Source organism: Zalophus californianus, chromosome 10, assembly GCF_009762305.2.
Source record: "Zalophus californianus isolate mZalCal1 chromosome 10, mZalCal1.pri.v2, whole genome shotgun sequence".
Lineage (NCBI taxonomy): Eukaryota > Metazoa > Chordata > Mammalia > Carnivora > Otariidae > Zalophus > Zalophus californianus.
Window position 1 is genome coordinate 108,430,071 of NC_045604.1, and position 16,639 is coordinate 108,446,709.

A 16,639-nucleotide genomic window follows, 5' to 3' on the forward strand; every position below is an offset into this window, starting at 1 on the left:
CGGCTAAATCCCTAAGAATTTTTTGGTAAACTGAAGGCCACTCCATCTCTGACACGGCCCAAAAAGAGTTATCATCTCTCTCAGCATCCACAACATTTAAACAAGCCTAACATCTCCTAGGACTTCTTTGGGTTCTGGAAGCCGGGCATTCTGCATTTACAAATCTTTTAAAGCTCACTTGTGTTACTTGCAAATTGCCCCACAACAAAAGGCTCTAGAATCTGTGCGAACTGCAATGCAACAGGCATTCCCAACAGTACCCCCAGAGGGTCCTTCACTACAGAGGCCTCAGCAACCCCCTCTCATGCCTCCTGGAGCCTCTGGAGCACCTAAGTTATCCGTGGGCTTCTGATACAAGAAACTCCTTGGCCTCACGCTATATGCCATTAGACCTGCAATTGCTGGTTGCATACTATGAGATCCTGGAAATAGTAGTCATCCTAAGCCCTGGCCTGAGACCTCCCATACCCAGCTGTCTCTATGTTGTGGGTCATAAAAGCAACATCCCAGCAATAATTTCAGTACGGCCACCAAGGCCTTTCTGCTACATAATAGAGCTAACCCTGGACCCTCTGGCATATCCCATCTGCAGCAGGGGGTGGCCTTCCCTGTCCTCAGACCCTTGCCAGGTGCCTTGGTGCTGAAGGTCACTCCTCTCTCGGACTCCTCGAAGCCACCTGCCATCAGTTGAGTGAACAGCAAAGGGAGTTCTCATGCTTTACAGATAGCATAACCACCATGACACAGGCTAGAGCTCCATGGGGGTGCTGCTGTTTTTTATCCCTTAACCGGGATGTCCCCGAAGAATAGGACCCAAGGGTCAGCACAACTGGCCAAACTTCAGAGTCATCTTAGCACTGGGCGCCCTGGCCTACAATTGACCCATGTGTACATTTTTTGACTCTTGAGCCAGGTTGCCCCTTTTGGGGTAAAGAACTCTGGACTCTCTTGTCCCACAGACACCCAAAATATAAATGAAGATCACACGTATCTCTCTACTTACTGAAGCTGCAATACAAGACCTCAAGATACTCCTCTCCTTCAGAGTTCCAGATCTTTTTAACAGCGATCAAGATACTCATTGCACTTCTCGAAATACACAGTTCTGGGCCCTTGAACAGGCATTCAACAGAATCCTCACCTCCCCTACCAACCTTAAGCTACAGACCTCATACTGACTTAAACAAGTTCAAATTCAATTAAAGGTAACATGGCACATGTCAGCCATCAGTCAAACATCCGAGGTGAATTATAACAACAGGTCTACAGTTTTTGATGTTTGACTGCTGACAGCTTTTAAGCCTCACCTCTCCCCTTCCCATGATGCCCCACATCTGGGCGAGTAATAAGAGTCTAAATTCTTTATCCTTCGGTACCGGGGGCTGGGGGAGGGGAAGGGGGTTGTGCAAACCACACGGTGGAATCATCACTCTGGACCTACTCCCTTTACCACCATAAAAAACCAAGCCAGTCTTCTTTCTCTGCTCTCTCAAGCCATTTTCAGACCTGTGTGGGTGCCTTGGGGGCAAATACCCTGATCTCCCCAGAAAGTCTCATTATATGATCAACCTTTTCGTACCCTGAGTGTGTGTGGTATTATCATCTGGACGTCTGAGCCAAATTTTTCCCCACTGTGTGTCCACAATGGCAATCCTGACGCTATTAAGTCTTAATCTATGAACACAGATATATTTCCATTTATTTAGGTCCTCTTTTCCTATATAATGTTCTAGATATAAAAAAAGAAAAAGAAAAAAATAATAACGTTCTGTAGTTTTCAGTGTACAGATGGTCCCCGACTTACAGTGGCTTGACTTACAATTTTTTGACTTCATGGCAGTATGAAAGCAACACATATTCAGTAGAACCTAGTTTGACTTTTGAAGTTTGGTTTTTCCCGGGTGAGTGATATGTGGTACAACACTGGGGATGTTGGGCAGTGGCAGTGAGCCACGGCTCCCAGTCAGCCATAAGATCACGAGGGAAATCACAACAGGGGCAGGGCCTCCAGAGCCATAGGCCGGTTTGACCCCAGCTCTGCCCTTAACTAGCCACGTGATCCAAGTCACTGTCTAATTTGTTTTATGCATTCACCTGCAAATCGGGATTCACTTTCATGGGGTTGTTAGGAGTGAAGGAGACATACGGTAGAACACAGAGCAGGTGGCCAACAGGTGTCACGCCTGGGACAAGGAGGTGAGTGTCATCTAGGTAAGTTTGATTCCTGGTTGAGAAGACAGGGGCCGGTTGGAGACTGCCCCCCTACCTCCAAGCATTTCAGTGCCCCTGGGTCTGCCAGACACAGGCCCCAGGCTTGTGGACTGTGGCAAAGCCCCACCCCCCCACCCTCAGCCCCAGACAGGGAGCAAACATACAGAGGCATCTTCCAGTGCACTTTAATCAAAATTCCGTCATCATAAGATTTCTTGTAGCATACAGTGTTAGGATGGGCATGTCAACTTGGTCCTACAAATGGAATTTCCACAGATTTGCACTTCAAACATGTATGAAAAATAAAATATATAATATTTAGCTTTATAAATTTCCCCACTTCATCACTCTTCTTAAAATAAGTTACTACCTCTGTCCAATAAATTAAGCAACCTGGAGTCACCGAGCAAATATCAGCCAAATGACTTCCATTTCCTGAAAAAGTTCTGGGGGAAATACTTGAGACAGTCAAACGCTTACAGGAATCAACATGAATTAAAAGTAGCACATTCCTCACAGTGGGGCGAGACATCAAAAATGGAAGGCTGCTAATGGCTGTTCTCTGTTGGGAAAAAATAAATCCCCCCTGACCATACCGAATGGTTGTAGAAGCTGCAACTGAACTTTTGGCACCGGTGGAGAAAAGAGACTTTGCAAAGAAGCCATTCCCAGCGCTGAGTCCATCAAAGCATCCGTCGGAGGGAGAGGTGACAGAGGCGGAGGCTCAGCTGCCACAGCCCTCCTCCAGAACTCCCTTCTGCTTTCCAGCTCCCAGCCCCCTCTGGAGGTCTGGCTGCCCCCTCCATCTTGGAGAAGGCAGGGCGTGGTCTGGGCAGCCTGCCCTCCTCCTCGAGCTGAAGAGTTCCTCAGAGCATAGTAAAGAACACCAAGAGAAAGGCCCTTCTGTGAGCAGCGGGGGCTGCTTTGCTGCGTGCTCAGGGGACAGCAGGGTATACTCAATACACAAGGGACACAGACACTCCAGCAGGATGGCCGCACAGCCTTTAAAGGGGACAGACAGAAGGTGCACACAGGACATCGAGGATCCAAGAGGGTGGGCAAGGCTGCGATGCGCTAGCAATTACAGGGGCTCTGTACGGGGCCTCAAGGGCCTTAATCCCCCCCCTACCCCCAGCAGGAAGTCCGATTTGCCCACCTGCAAGCTCAGGGCTTCTTCCCCCCTCAAAACAACACAATCTTGGTAAGGAACAAAGAATCCAGTAACAAGGGCTGCTACAGAGCCTCGGCCTTCCAAGAGTCCCTGGGAATGAGCTTCGGGGGCCCCAGCCCATTCTGGCAGGGGCTTTTACACAGTTTAGCTGGGGGAGGAGGTGGCCTTGCACTTCCGACAGGAACAGCCCAGCCCCGGCCTCCTAGACAGAGCAGGAGGCAGCTACAAGTCAAGGAGACGCTCCTCACAGGTCTCCACGGGCCACTTTGAAGCCCCTCCAAACACATCGACGTTGTTGTCCACCCAGGGTATGATGTTGCCGGGCATGTTCGTGGAGCAGTTGGCAATGTTGATAATTTCTTGTGCACGAAGGACGCGGTCCCATATGTTGAACTGGCTGAGCTCCCCCACGAATGCCTGCGTGGCATCGAACCTGCCCCCAACCGTGTCCTGGGAAGGTGCGGGGGAGCAGAACCACATCGGTGCAGGTTCAAAAAGCAGACACACCTGCTAATTCTCCTGGACCGTGAACGGCCTTCCGGAAGGGATGCCAACTTGGGAGGGAGATGGGGAGACTGGGGCATTTTCCCAACTCTGGCCACACCCCCTAACCCCTGATTCCTGCACATCCCGGAGCTCCAGGACACGTGAAACCACCTCGAGACTAGAGTGGAAAGATATTTGCCCAAAGTCCCAAAGCTAGCACTAGATCCAGGTCTCCAGACTCCCAGCCTCTCCCAGGGAAGTGAGGGGAGGAATGGGCCGTCAGCAAACCTCAAACACAGGCTGAAACATCAACTCTTATCTGCCCAGTAGCAGACAAGCAACTTACATTTCCCCTCTCCCAGAGGGTGTTTCTTGAGGGCAGCTTCTGAAGTCACTTTCCCACCCCCATCTCCCTCAGGAGGCTGAGCACCCTACAGGCATGCCCTAAGTGCCCCAAAACACTGAGCCAGCAGCTCCTGGAAGATGCCATGTCAGCTCTTGGCATCCTGAATCACAGCTGTGCCTGGCAGAGGCCAAACACCTGGAGAGAAGCCAAAGTCCCTTCCTGATAACATGACCCCAGGGACACTCCTGATCACCTGTGTTGGACTCCATTCTGCAATCTATCTGACCCATCACACCAACTTGGTCGCCCGCCCTCTGCCCCTCAGGCCACAAGACAGCATGGTGTCAGGCCTCAGTGGCCAGGTCCGGCAGGCAGACAGCTGGCCAGGGACCCCAGGGGCCCCGGGGCAGCCTGCAAGTGTGGCCTTGTGCTGCTCGCCTGGCCAGTATGCTCCCCTCTTGCACCCCCTGCACTCACCTGTTCCTGCCCGAGGATCAGCACACCCCCTGGCTTGATGGGGTGCCAGGGGGCCAGGTTCTCCCCAGTGCCGAGTTTCTCCCCATCCTGGAAAGCTTCCCACATGCCATCCCGTGTCGTCCAAGTGATACAGATATGGTGCCACTTGCCGTCACTGACAAACAGGGGCAGCTGTGCAACCTGTGGACAGTGACATGCAGGTGAGGGTCCCCGCAGGGTTTCCAGAAGTGTGACCTGCAGAGAGGCTGGAGGTCCTGCTGCTCCCATCATGCAGGGTCCCGGCTCGTCTCCCCTTCTCTGCACTGTGGGTGACATGGGCAGCTCTGCCGCTCAGAACGCCTGGGATGGGGGGAGACACTGGGTGACACAGACAGCCAAGAGGAAAGGGGCAGGCAGCCTGGGTACAAGCCCCTGACCCCAGGGTGGCCCGGCTTTCAAGGGGACCCCAGCTGAGGGTCCAGGATGCTGTGCAGACAGAGCAGATGTGAAGTGAAGGACAAGCCCCCTCCCTGCCATGCCTGGGCCTGAATGTGTCATGCCAGAGAGCCTGAAGGGAAGTCAGGGTTCTACTGGGCCAGCTTCTCTGGAAAACAGCCAGACCAGGCATCTACACTCTAGGCAGGGGCTCAAATTCTATCATGGCACCTGGGGACGTGTGTGTGTGTGTGTGTTCCTGTGCAGAGGACCAAAGGCCGTGTGTGTGTGTGTGTGTGTGTGTGTGTGTGTGTGTGTGTGTGTGTGTGTGTGTGTGTGTGTGTGTGTTCCTGTGCAGAAGACCAAAGGCCTACAATTATGTGGGAGTGTGTGTGTGCTGGGGGGTGCACACAGGGACCCCCCCATATGGAACCGGAGGAAGGGCATTTTGACCCACATTGTCTGCACATAGTCCCGTGAGCACTACAGACCAGCCCAACCGGGTACCATCCTGTTGTTACTGCTGGTATCCTAGCAACCCGCTGCTTCCTCCCAAGAATTGGCTGTTTACGTGCCACCTAACCCAAGAGGAAAACAAGGTTCTGGGCCCTGCTGTGTCCAAGGCGGTTATTTAGAACAATTAATCCCTGCTTGGGGACATGGTCACCGCCAGAAGGAGCCCAGCAGGGAGATTCCACAGCATTTACCACTTAAACTACCCCCAGGATGGTTCAGTAACGGCAGACTAAGGGGCCAGGGCAGAGGCAGCAGGGGGCTGGAACAGTCACTCAAACGCTCAGCTCCAGCAAGGACGTGAGGACACATTTCTTTGGCTATGTTGAGTCTGACATCAGAATGGAAGTTTAAGTGGAGTTCCTGGAGGTCCCGCAGATGCCCAGAGCAGAGTTCTTGAGAAGATCCGCTCTTGAATGTCGAAACCAGCCAGTCTATTAAAAAGGGATATTTACTCTGGAAAAAGCAAGACTGTAGGGACAGAGAACAGATCAGTGGTTGTCATGGGCTGGTGTAGGGGCAAGAGCGGACCACAAAGGGGAATAAGGAGATTTGATGGGGGGAGGAGGGGAGAAATGAAACATTTCCATATTTCAATTGTGGTAATCACACAATTGTCAAAACTGGTCGGACTGTTGGCTGAAAACTCTAAGTTTTACTGTAAACTGTACCTCAATAGACCACCCCCAAAAGATAGGCTGATAAATACCCTACACAGAGAGACATACACATACCCCCCTTCCCTAATCAGTATGGCCCTAGGGAGCAGCCCTCACTCAGCGGCCCAAGGGCCTGTGACCATTCAGGCTGGCCCACAGAGACCCCAGCTCTGTTCCTTCCACACCGTCTGGCTTGGAGCCTGTGCCCCTTTCTAGGCCAGACTCAGCTCGGATCTCCACCAGCCACGGCTTCCTGCCCCTGCCCCCTATCCAGACAGCCAGCCAGAGCGGGGCTGAGTCAGTGCAGAGCTGTCCCCACTGCGAGGAGGAGAGCCCTGCAGGAGAGCCCGCCAAGAAGGCCGGCTGTCAAGACGCGGCTGCATCCTGACTACTGCCGCCGTGATGGGGGCAGGTGGTGTCCAAGCAGGCCTCACCTTGTCATTGATGAGCAGCTCAATGGGGTTGTTGCCCCACTCTATCAGCACGATCTCGTTGGCCTGCCCGGGCACTGCATAAGAGAAAGGGGTGCCGATGCCCGGCAACGCACTGGATCGCAGCCACAGGCAGATGGTGAAGGCGTATAGTTCAGGCAGTGTCTTCTTGATCTTGCCATACAGGTAGTTTGTGCGGAGGGGGAGGGACACTTTGAACGCATCGGGAGACTTGAACGCGCTGTTGCCTGGGGGGTGGAGAAGAGAGGCGGCGGTGTGTGAGCCTACTCCCCACCAGCGTAGCCCACAGCCACGGCTCACCCGGACCCCAACTTCCCCCATGTTGGTCCTTCAAGCAACAGAGCGCCTGCTACCAGGAAGCCATGGTGCAAAGTGTTACCAGCCCAGGAGTAAACAAGAGCGGCCTTGCTCTTGAAAGCTTGAGGAAGCGGGTAGGGACAAGCTGGATTTAATTTTCTGGTTAAATTAAGCCAGAAAACCCTTCTTCAGCTCTTTTCTTGAAATCCTGGTCTCTTCAGCTCCTTCAGCAAGGGCGTGGTCAGGGCCTTGCTGGACTTGGGTTTAGAGGCAGGAAGTCCTAACAGGGACCTGGGCACTTGATAGACACTCGTCAAGCCAGTAAGCCCCTCACTTCTCACCCTACAGAATCCCTGCACCCAAGCAAAGGAGTCCACATTGGTACCTGGACATTACAGCTTAACTCAGAAGTGGCTTTTTGGACTAAATCCCTTACATGAACCACTTTGCTCATGATTCACCCTTTCCTCCTAGAGAGAAGATTGCATCTGTCGACCATTTCCTGTGGTTTGGTGCCAGAGGCAGAGAAATACAGAGGTGTCCCTCCCCGCTGAGGTTAACACCCCTAGCCAGAGTCTTGAGCCCTTGGGGCCTGCCTGGGACTGATGAGAACCCCCTGACTGTCCCCATGTAAATGGCACTTCCAAAATCTTTGAAAGCCACTGGTACTCTTAAATGGGTCTAAGTAATTTCTAATAGTCTTGATTTAAGCTCAAAATTAACAATAAAAATAAACACACAAAAGGCAAGTCCCCGTCTCGAGTTATCACAGATTCTGAAGTTTGCAGGGTCCCACCCGATTCTGTGAGCTGTCACGGCAGAAACTTCCATCTTATTTGGGGACTAGATGCTTCTGGTGAAGGAGCCTAAACACCCTTCGCTCATTCAACAAGTATTTATTAGGTATCCACGAGGGGCCAGATGGATTCGGTCACCGTGAAAAACAGGCAGGCTCTCTGGACCCAGAACCACCGGAGCCAAAGTGCCTGGGTCTCGAGTGCATGAATCAGCCCCTTCTACAGAACAGAAGCCAGAAGATGAGCCTTTCTCCCCTGCAATCTCCCAAACTCCTTTGCTTTCATAGAAAATAACATGTGAGAGAAGCTCTTTGGGGCCATGGTTCACCCCCACCCATGGAAGACCTGCAAAGAAAAGCAATAGGGCCCAGCATCACCCTTTCAACCTGTCTGGAACAGGCAGCAGAGAAAGACTAGCCTCTGGGCTTCACAGGTACTATTTACTTGAATCTGCTGCTTATGCAGTCTTGCCCAGTCCATCCCGAGCTCCCAGTATGCGGGGCCGCTGAGTACCTGGCGAGGGTTGGGAAGACTTGGTCACCCGGGGAAGCCGAGGGGGGCCAGGCCGGGTACAGGCTGGGACTGAGCCCGCATTAGGCTGAAGCAAAACTGAGGCTAGGAAGCCCCACTTCCCGATTCTGCGGGTTGTGCAGTTGAGGCACAGAGTCTTGGAGGTGCGAGAGGACTTACCCCAGGTCACACGGCTAATGAAGGACAGAGCAGGGAGTGGAAGTCCCTTGCTCAACTATGTGCAGCCACTAGTACTTAATCTGCAAATGGCCATGTTCTTCACAAAGGCATGATTAGCTAATAAAGAGAAATGGCTTCTATCCTTGCAGGTGGGCAGGCCTGCTGATTTAATAGGGCTCAGTGTCGGTAATATCGTTAGCTAGGTGACAACGGATAGGTTTAATTAGACCTGGGAGAGCCAAAGGGCAGAGGAGGGGCCCACACCCCGAAAGCTGGTGACCTCTATTTATATCAAACAGCTTGGAGGTTTAGAGGAAACTTCGTTAAAACCAATTAAGGCATTAAAAGGCCTGACCAATAAATCAGAGGCTGCAGGTGGCAGACAAGTGAAAATGGGGGGCAGCTGGGGCCAAAGAGAGACGGGTTCTGTCTTCTGGCAATGTTTACTTCAACTCCAAGGTGGGCTGTGCCTGGCCAGCTGGCCCAGAACCTAGAGGCCCCTGCAGACGAGCAGATCCCACGACAGAGAAAACAAGCATCCGTGGGATCAGGCAGCACGAGCATCTGCATGCAGCACTGGATGCTCATCCCTGGGCTCTGGGGAGCCTCCTGCTCAGTGGGGCTGGAGCCCACACACCGCTCCAGGCTCTTGTCCTCTGGGGTCACCACCAAGTTCAACCCCAGCTCTGCAACCTGCTGGACCTGGGAATGCACTTGGCTCTCTGACTCAGTCAGTCCCTCATCTATAACTACTGCCTACCTCACACAGTTGTTGCAAGGGTTACAGAAAACACAGAATGTGGAAGTCACGGCCTGGTGTCTGGCCCGGAACAGGCCCATAACAGGCAGGAGATGGACTGAGGGCCAGAGTCCCCAAAGCCCCCTACTTTGCATATGCTTGAGGTCCATTTCCTCCAGGCTCAGCAGGATGCTTTGAGGAACAGAGTATATTTTCCACTCATGGTCTATCTGGGGCCTGGGAGTTTATATATCCCTTTATTCTCATCACAAATAGGACAGATAGAAACTCAAAATTACCCAGAAGACAAACTGGTTGGCAAATGATCACTTTTCTCCCAGACTCATACCAGAGCTGGGTGGAGCACACAGCAGGATTCTAGAGCTCTCCTGGTGGGTCAGTACCAGGCCCTGGGGGCTCTACAAGAAGGCCAGTCAGGGGCCCCTGCCCTGTGGGGCACGGCGCTCACTAGGACACGGACACCTCCTTTCTGTGCCAGATGAGCTCTGAGGGCTCCCTGTAAAACCTAGGTATCAAGAGCGTGGGTGCTGGAATTGGGCTGGGGATGGGAGGGACAGTCACAAAGTGGCAGCTCCTGGGTTGTCAAAGCCATGTTGTTGCTGCTCACCAGCTGGTGGCCCAGGTCCCACCTCAGTCCCCTCTCCCCAAATGACACACCTCTGGCCGAAAGCTTCAGGGCATTTTTCTCATCTGTATAATGGGTATAAGAGAAGTCCTATCTCACAGGGGTGATGGGCTCAGCACACACTAATTCAGCAGGCTTCTATTAACCTACATCCTTGTAGCAATTCAGCCACCGAGCCAAGCAAGACACAGCCACCAAGGTCTCTGGTGGAGCTCTCTTTTCGTGCTACAGCTATCCCCTTCAAGATACTAAGTGACTGTGGTGTCCCCAGGTTCCACTGTGGGTGAGGCTGGGGAAAGGGGAGGCAAGCCACCCTCACCTTGGACCTAATGCTGCCCTTCTGTCCTCCTGTCCGCAAGAAAGGCTGCAGCTGCTCTGCCTTCAGGGAAGTCTCTTGAGACCTCAGGAGTTTCCTGAGGTCACCCAGCAGAGGTGAGGCAGAGAGGACATTCTTTCAGAAACTCCAGAATCCAAGTCTAACGGGTAAGTCACCCACCCCTTATGGAGAAGGATAAGGAAGGAAGAAAACAGAAAGTGATGGAGGAGACCTGTGACTTCTGGGGAGGTGCTGTAAAATGGAACAGAGACACCATCCCCTTGGTCATCTGGCCCGCCCCCGCCGGCGTCACTAAAGGCATAACTGGACGTACTCCTATCAGTTCATGAAATGGAGTAACGAGAAACTGTCTTTGTCAGGCTGGTGCATTTCAGAAGATTACCATCTCATCTCCACTATCGGCAAACTTAAACTTCACTCTCAGGCCACCTGGCAGTTTAGGCCTCAATCACTTAGGGCCCTCAATCCCTTCCCTTCCTGTGCCCCATGGAAGAAACTTAGCCACCACAGTGCGAGCCGAGAAGAGAAAGATACTCAGAATCCGCCGAAGGATGAGAAGTGGCTGAAATGCCCACATGGCAGAAGGACGGGGTTAGGTGGTTTGTCCAAGCGGGTCCTGAGGGCACTGGCTTTCCCGATAACGCCAGGGGTCTGGGGTTGGGGCTAATTCCTGAGACAACCATCCTCAATCACGCTTATCATTTGCTCAAACAGCCACGAGCTATCTCCATGCAGGGTCAGGCACTGTAGACACCCCGGGGGGTAACTGTAAGGGATGGAAACCAGGCTGCTCCCAGCAGCAATCGGCCCCTTCTGTCTCCACTAGGTTGGAAGATGTATCAACAAGGCCGTTAAGTTGGGCAACTGTCAGGCAGAAACCCTAAACCCCTGTGCACCAGGAGAGATGCCTCAAGTTGAAAGAGCAACACTTCATTTGAGAAACAGAGAAAGGAAAGTGGAGAGCTGGGGATTGGTAAAGAGTGCTGTGGTTTTCTGCATGTAGGACAGGTAGGTTCGGAGATGACCCAAGAGCAGCCTCAGAGCCGACCCCAGCAAACAGAAGCAGAGTCCGGTGCTGAGGTCACCACTCCCTCAAGGGCCCTAGTGACTGCCTGTCTGTAAGTGGGTGGCTGTGGGCCAGGCCCCCTCTGCCTGCTCTGAGCCCAGCTTCCCTTACACTGCAGCCAAACACCAAGACAATGGGGTGGGGGTGGGGGGGGGCTGAGAGGGATGTCAGCCAGAGGGCGACAGAGAAGCTAGCCAAGAACTCACCTCGCTCCAGCTCAGTCACCCTCTGCAGCAGAGCATTCAGGGCATTCTCGGTCTTCTGCCGATGAGCCGAGGTCTCATTGTGGAGCAGGGACTTCTCATCCTCCAGCTCCGCCACTTTGCTCAGTAGCTGCCTCTCCAGCTCCCCCAGTCGCCGCTGGAGCACCTCTCGAAAGTCGCTGGGCAGCACTGCGTTGGACACGTTCACTCGGAGCTGGTGCTTTTAGATGGGGAGAGGGACACATGAGGGAGAAGTATTAAGGCCATTTAAAAAGAAATTGTGAAATGTAGCTCTAAAAGCCCAACCACACAGGGAGAAGCTTCCAAAACGGGAGTATTAAATCGTGCCAATGGCACAAAGGGGAGCACTTCACGGATGCCTTTTTCTTTTTTGTATGGAAAGGATTTCAAAGTCAAACAAGAATTACCTTGCTGCAGTATTTGAAACTTACGAATTTCATTTTCCTCTCTCAGAAAGCTATTTTCCTCCTCTTGCTAACAAGTCAAAATTTTAATCACTATCTACCATCCTTGGGTAAAGGCCACAGTGAAGATTAAAAAAAAAAAAAAAGTTAACCAAATGGTACTCAAAGCAGATGAGCTTTCATCTATAAGTGAAAACAGCCCCCAAGTCCCATGGCACAAAGGTGAATAACTATGCTTGCAGAGATGTTACTGGAAAATGAGAGACCTAAAACATGACAGTTCTGAATTCCAGGAATCTTTGCTTTGAATGCTGTTTCTAAATCCTCACTTCCTATGTCTCTTACTCCTCTACCATCATGCTGGCTCTGGAGGCAGTCTGCCACTGGCTAGCCATGAATCCTTGGCAAGCTATTTACCCCCTTTCTAAGCATTCCAAATTGTAAAATGCAGTTAAGAGGATCTGCTTCAAAGGACTGTTGCAAGGGTTAAAATGAGATAACACGCCTAGTATATATTTAGTAAACTAGAAATGTTAGCTGCTATTAATCATAATGAATCAAGGGATATACAGATGCTGGAAATACTGAATTTAGCCATCATGCCACAGGAAATCCTCAAATAATTTTTCAATAATTACCACCTGTAATTGAAACCTAGTTTTGTTAATAAGTATTCTGGTAAACGTCTTTAACAGAAACGTCCACACTTCTTAAATAGGGTTCGAAAGTATAGATGGAAGTTAAATGAGGATTTCTCTTGCCAAGTTCCAAACTGCACACACCCTCCAAGAGAGAAACGGAAGAAGGTCCCTTCCCCCAGAGCAGCCTGGAAGGGCACCTTAGAACTGGCACAATTCGCGGACAGAGCTTCTTTGAAGTTAAAACCAGGTTTCCTCCGAGGCGCCAACCGGTGTGTGGCCCGGGACCCGCCCGCGCTCGCCTCCCCGCCGAGACCCTGGGGTCTCCGCCCGCTCTGGTCCAGCCCGACCTGATTTATAAAAGGAAACACGGGATGCCCGGGGCAGCTGATCGCACGCGGCAGCCGCACGTCACCCGGCACAGCCTCTGGGAGCGCGTCCGGCCCCAGGGCACTCGGACATTTACAAGAAAGAAGAGGCCGTCCCGGTCCGCTCACCCGGACCTCGGTTAGTGACTGGCCACTCGGCGGACAGTCCCGGCCCGCGGGGGGAGTTAACCCTTTCCTTCCAGCAAGACGCGGGGTGGGGGGCGGGATGCGAGCCCCGCAAGTAAGTTCGCGAGCCCGACAGAGAAGCAAGCCCCCCGACCCCAAGCCCAGCTCGCTGTGTCCCGCACAGCCAGGCGGGCAGGACCACGCGCCCCACCACCACCCCGCGCCCCCCAGAGCCCCCCGCGCTCGGCTACCTCGAGGCTCTCCAGGCGGTCCTTGAGGGTCTGCAGCGAGCGGCTGAGCTGCTCCACGACGTGGCCGGGGTCCCGAGGCAGATCTCCCATAGTGTCCTTGCCTGTAGCGGCCGGGCCCTGCGCCTTGCCGCCCGTCAACCCCTCGCAGCGCGCCAGCTTGCCCGTGAGCTCGCGGATGGCCTCGCGCTGCGCGCCCAGCGTCTCCTTCTGCTGCACGACGGTCTCGCGCAGCTGCAGCACCGCGGCCCGCAGCTCCTCCTCGGGGCTCAGCGCGCCGCCCTGCATGGGCATCGCGGGCAACGGGCAGCCGGCGCGCGCCGCTTCCGGGGGCAGCGCCGTGCACACGAAGCGGCTGCCGGGCGCCGGGCCGTCTTGGGCGCCGGCGGCCACGGCGAGCGCCACGCCGGCGGCCAGCAGCACCAGCATTCCGCCACCGCAGCGCTCACTCCAGCATCAGCGGGCAGGCAGGCGGGCGGGCGCCGTCGGGGCGCTCCGCGGAGGCGCCTCTGCTGCGGGCTGCAGCCGGGCGCGCCGCTCGAGGGCAGCTTGAGCGCCGGAGCTAACGGAACCGCCTGCCTCACGTAACTCGCTGTCTCCGCCCGGCGCAGCGATCTGGTCCGACCCGGCCCGCGCGCCCTTTCTTAAGCTGGGGGTGGGGGGGGGGGCCGGCGCGTGGGGCGCAGCGCCGCGAGCTCTGATTGGCCCGGCTGGGCGCGCGTCAGCGACGGGGCGGGGCGGGGGCGCCTTCTCTCAGCGGGCGGGCGCGTGTGTGGGCCCGAGTCGGGGGCGCTAGCGCGGGGTTGTGGGGCCCCCAGAAAAGGAGGACTGAGGTAAAAAAAAAAAAGAAAAAAGAAAAAAAAAAGGCCGCCCGGGTGCCCTCGCGAGCCTTAGCTGGCGTGTCCAGGCGCCCCCCAGACCCACCCGAGGACGCGGGCGTCGCGGGCTGAAGAGAAGCCGGCAGCTTCCCCGGGCCGGCTTCTGAGCTTCCGGCTCGGCGCGACGCCTCGCTCCGCGGTCACCGCCGCCCCCGTGGGGAGGGACCCCCACTTCCCATGTGAGGAAAGTGAGGAGGAGCTCCAGGAGGAACTCGAACCCCGGGCTGCCGTCGAGAGCCCCCCGCGGGCCGCGCGGGCCTCCTCGTCCGGGCCGCGGCCGCCTCGCCCTGAAGGCGGGAAGGAGACGCACGACGGCCGCCTCCGGGCCGCCCGCCGCGTGCACGTCCACCTCCCCGGCCCGCCCCCCCCGCCCCGCCCCCCGCCGCCCGCCGCCCGCCGCCGTGGGAAGACTTCTCAGGTCCTCGGGGACCGGAAACGCGCGCCAGACGCCGACTGCGCGTAGGGGGCGCCCGCACAGCCTCGCGCGCACACCGCCTCCGCCGGGGCCACGGCGCGGGAGCCGGCGTCACGAGGCCCCCCGCAGTGCTCTCCCGTGCTGGGGCCGGCGACAGCCCCGCAGGCGGTGGCCTCACTCAGCAAGACCTGGGCTCCGTGGGCCCATCGGCGTGCAGCCATCGCGATGGCACCGCGTAGTACAGCCGAGCCCCACCCTCGTAAGCCGACTGCCCCCAGGTCCAGTTTCCCGGTGTGAGGCCGCGGGCCTCACGTTCTTGGAGAGCCCAGATATGGACAGAAACCCCAAAAGGCGGGAGCAGATTTGTTTCAGAATCTTGGCTGTGGCTTGCCAACAAGTTCAGAGAGATTTTGATGCACAGCTACAGACCGAGGTGGTTACTGCACATCATAAATGGAAACTTTATTTTTTTTCCCTCTGTGTTTTTAAGAAATCCTGTGGCAAGGTCATTAATCACATTATCCATTATGCCAGAAACAAATGGATTTGTCGCTTGTGCACAGAAGCTGAGGTTGATTCTGAAAACAAATTGTGTCAAAATAAATGAAATTATTATGATAATATAAAATAGACTGCAGTGATTAATCTCCAGAAACCAAATTTTGACCTGCTTTGCACTTAAAACAATAGCTTCTGTTATGTAAATACTTGTGGGGTTTTCAAGGACAATATAAGTAAATTACAAGAAAAGTTCTATTCGTGAAAATCTCTTCATGGAGAAACATGAGAGACAGAAAATCTGGTCTATACAACACCTAAAGCAGAGGACAGTGGAAGTGGTTCAGGTAAGAATATTCGTTGGTAGGAAAGGTACGGGGTGGGGATGGAGGGAAGTGGGTAATGGGCTAATGCCACTGTGGGTCCGCATCACCAGGGGGTGTCAGCTTCACAAAGTAAATATGACCTTGAACAGGCCCATTCCCCCTACATCCTTACTTCAGCTCCTTGAAAACTCCAGAAGTTCCAATGAGCCCCTATATACGCAAACTGCAATGATGAAGGCAGTAAGGTTGCAAAGCATGCTATAAGATACTACATTTTAGATGATTCCGTAAGGCACCAAATCCAAACATGTCCAGAATTACCCAGATAAGGATTTCACTTTTCAGCTTTCACTCATAGGTCTGATGGGTTTTTGTGGTTGTTGTTGTTGTTGTTTGTTTTTGTTTTTTTCCTGAGGCCTAGGTGGATCTTAATTGAATGTGAAAATAGAGTAACATAGCCTATATTGTTCCATATATCCATTCTAGACACAGCCTGATACATTTATATTTGCAACTACTTGAAATAGATGCTTGTTCCTTTAATAATTAAATAAAATCAAGTGTATTTCCAGAATTCTAATTTTCTCCTGAACAAAGAAAGCAGTGTATAAGGAGACATGAAAATAACAAAGCATATATCCCAAAATAATTACTCTTAAGTTTCTGAAAAGAGATTGCAATATGAGAAATGGTCAGTGAAATTGCCAAAGATGGAGAGACGGAGGCATTTAAGATGTTATTTCCTTTGGAGGCAGTATAATTAGAGGGCTTAGCTCACAAGGGTATTATAGGCTATTTAGGGTTTGATTCTGTTTTTCTGGTGCAGTGGGAAAGTCTGCTGGCTTAGAAAGAGAGGGACCGAGTCCTAATGCCAACTCTGTCACTAGCTAAGTGGTTTGGGGCGAGTCATTTCTCTTTCCTGGACCTCAGTTTCCTGTCTATAACACAAGGGGGTTAGACTAGATTCTCCAAAAACCCTTCTGGCTATGCTCAAGAGCTGATAGTTTGAAAAAGAATCACTGTTCAGTGTGATGAACATTCCGGAGCCTTGACCTGTTTGTGTTATGAACCACCTGTAGCCAATGATGAGTTTGGGAAAGTGGGGTATTTGTGTGTACAGCAGGTAAACCTTCACACAAAGATATGCTCCAGCTGTGGTTGAAACCTGCTCTCGACGACATGAAAGCTTGTCCTTGGTTTACTCACAGCACAA

General features: G+C 53.4%; 1 protein-coding gene across 1 annotated transcript; it reads right to left on the reverse strand.

Moving 5' to 3' along the window:
* Positions 1–2,378: 2,378 nt before the first annotated feature.
* Positions 2,379–13,939, reverse strand: NPTX2 (neuronal pentraxin 2). The gene is made up of 5 exons (XM_027614194.2): positions 13,313–13,939; positions 11,508–11,724; positions 6,712–6,956; positions 4,692–4,871; positions 2,379–3,832 (listed from the first exon to the last, which is right to left on the reverse strand). The coding sequence occupies exons 1-5, from the start codon at positions 13,736–13,738 to the stop codon at positions 3,605–3,607; spliced, it is 1,296 nt and encodes a 431-aa protein (XP_027469995.1). The 5' UTR covers positions 13,739–13,939; the 3' UTR covers positions 2,379–3,604.
* Positions 13,940–16,639: the final 2,700 nt, after the last annotated feature.

Excerpts from the sequence above, each read along its gene's own strand:
- NPTX2 (XM_027614194.2), bottom strand. The coding sequence starts at position 13,738 with ATGCTGGTGCTGCTGGCCGCCGGCGTGGCGCTCGCCGTGGCCGCCGGC. Across the intron at positions 6,957-11,507 it reads GGTGACTGAGCTGGAGCGAG|GCAACAGCGCGTTCAAGTCT; the intron begins GTGAGTTCTTGG and ends TCCACCCCCCAG. Across the intron at positions 4,872-6,711 it reads AGCTGCTCATCAATGACAAG|GTTGCACAGCTGCCCCTGTT; the intron begins GTGAGGCCTGCT and ends CACTGTCCACAG.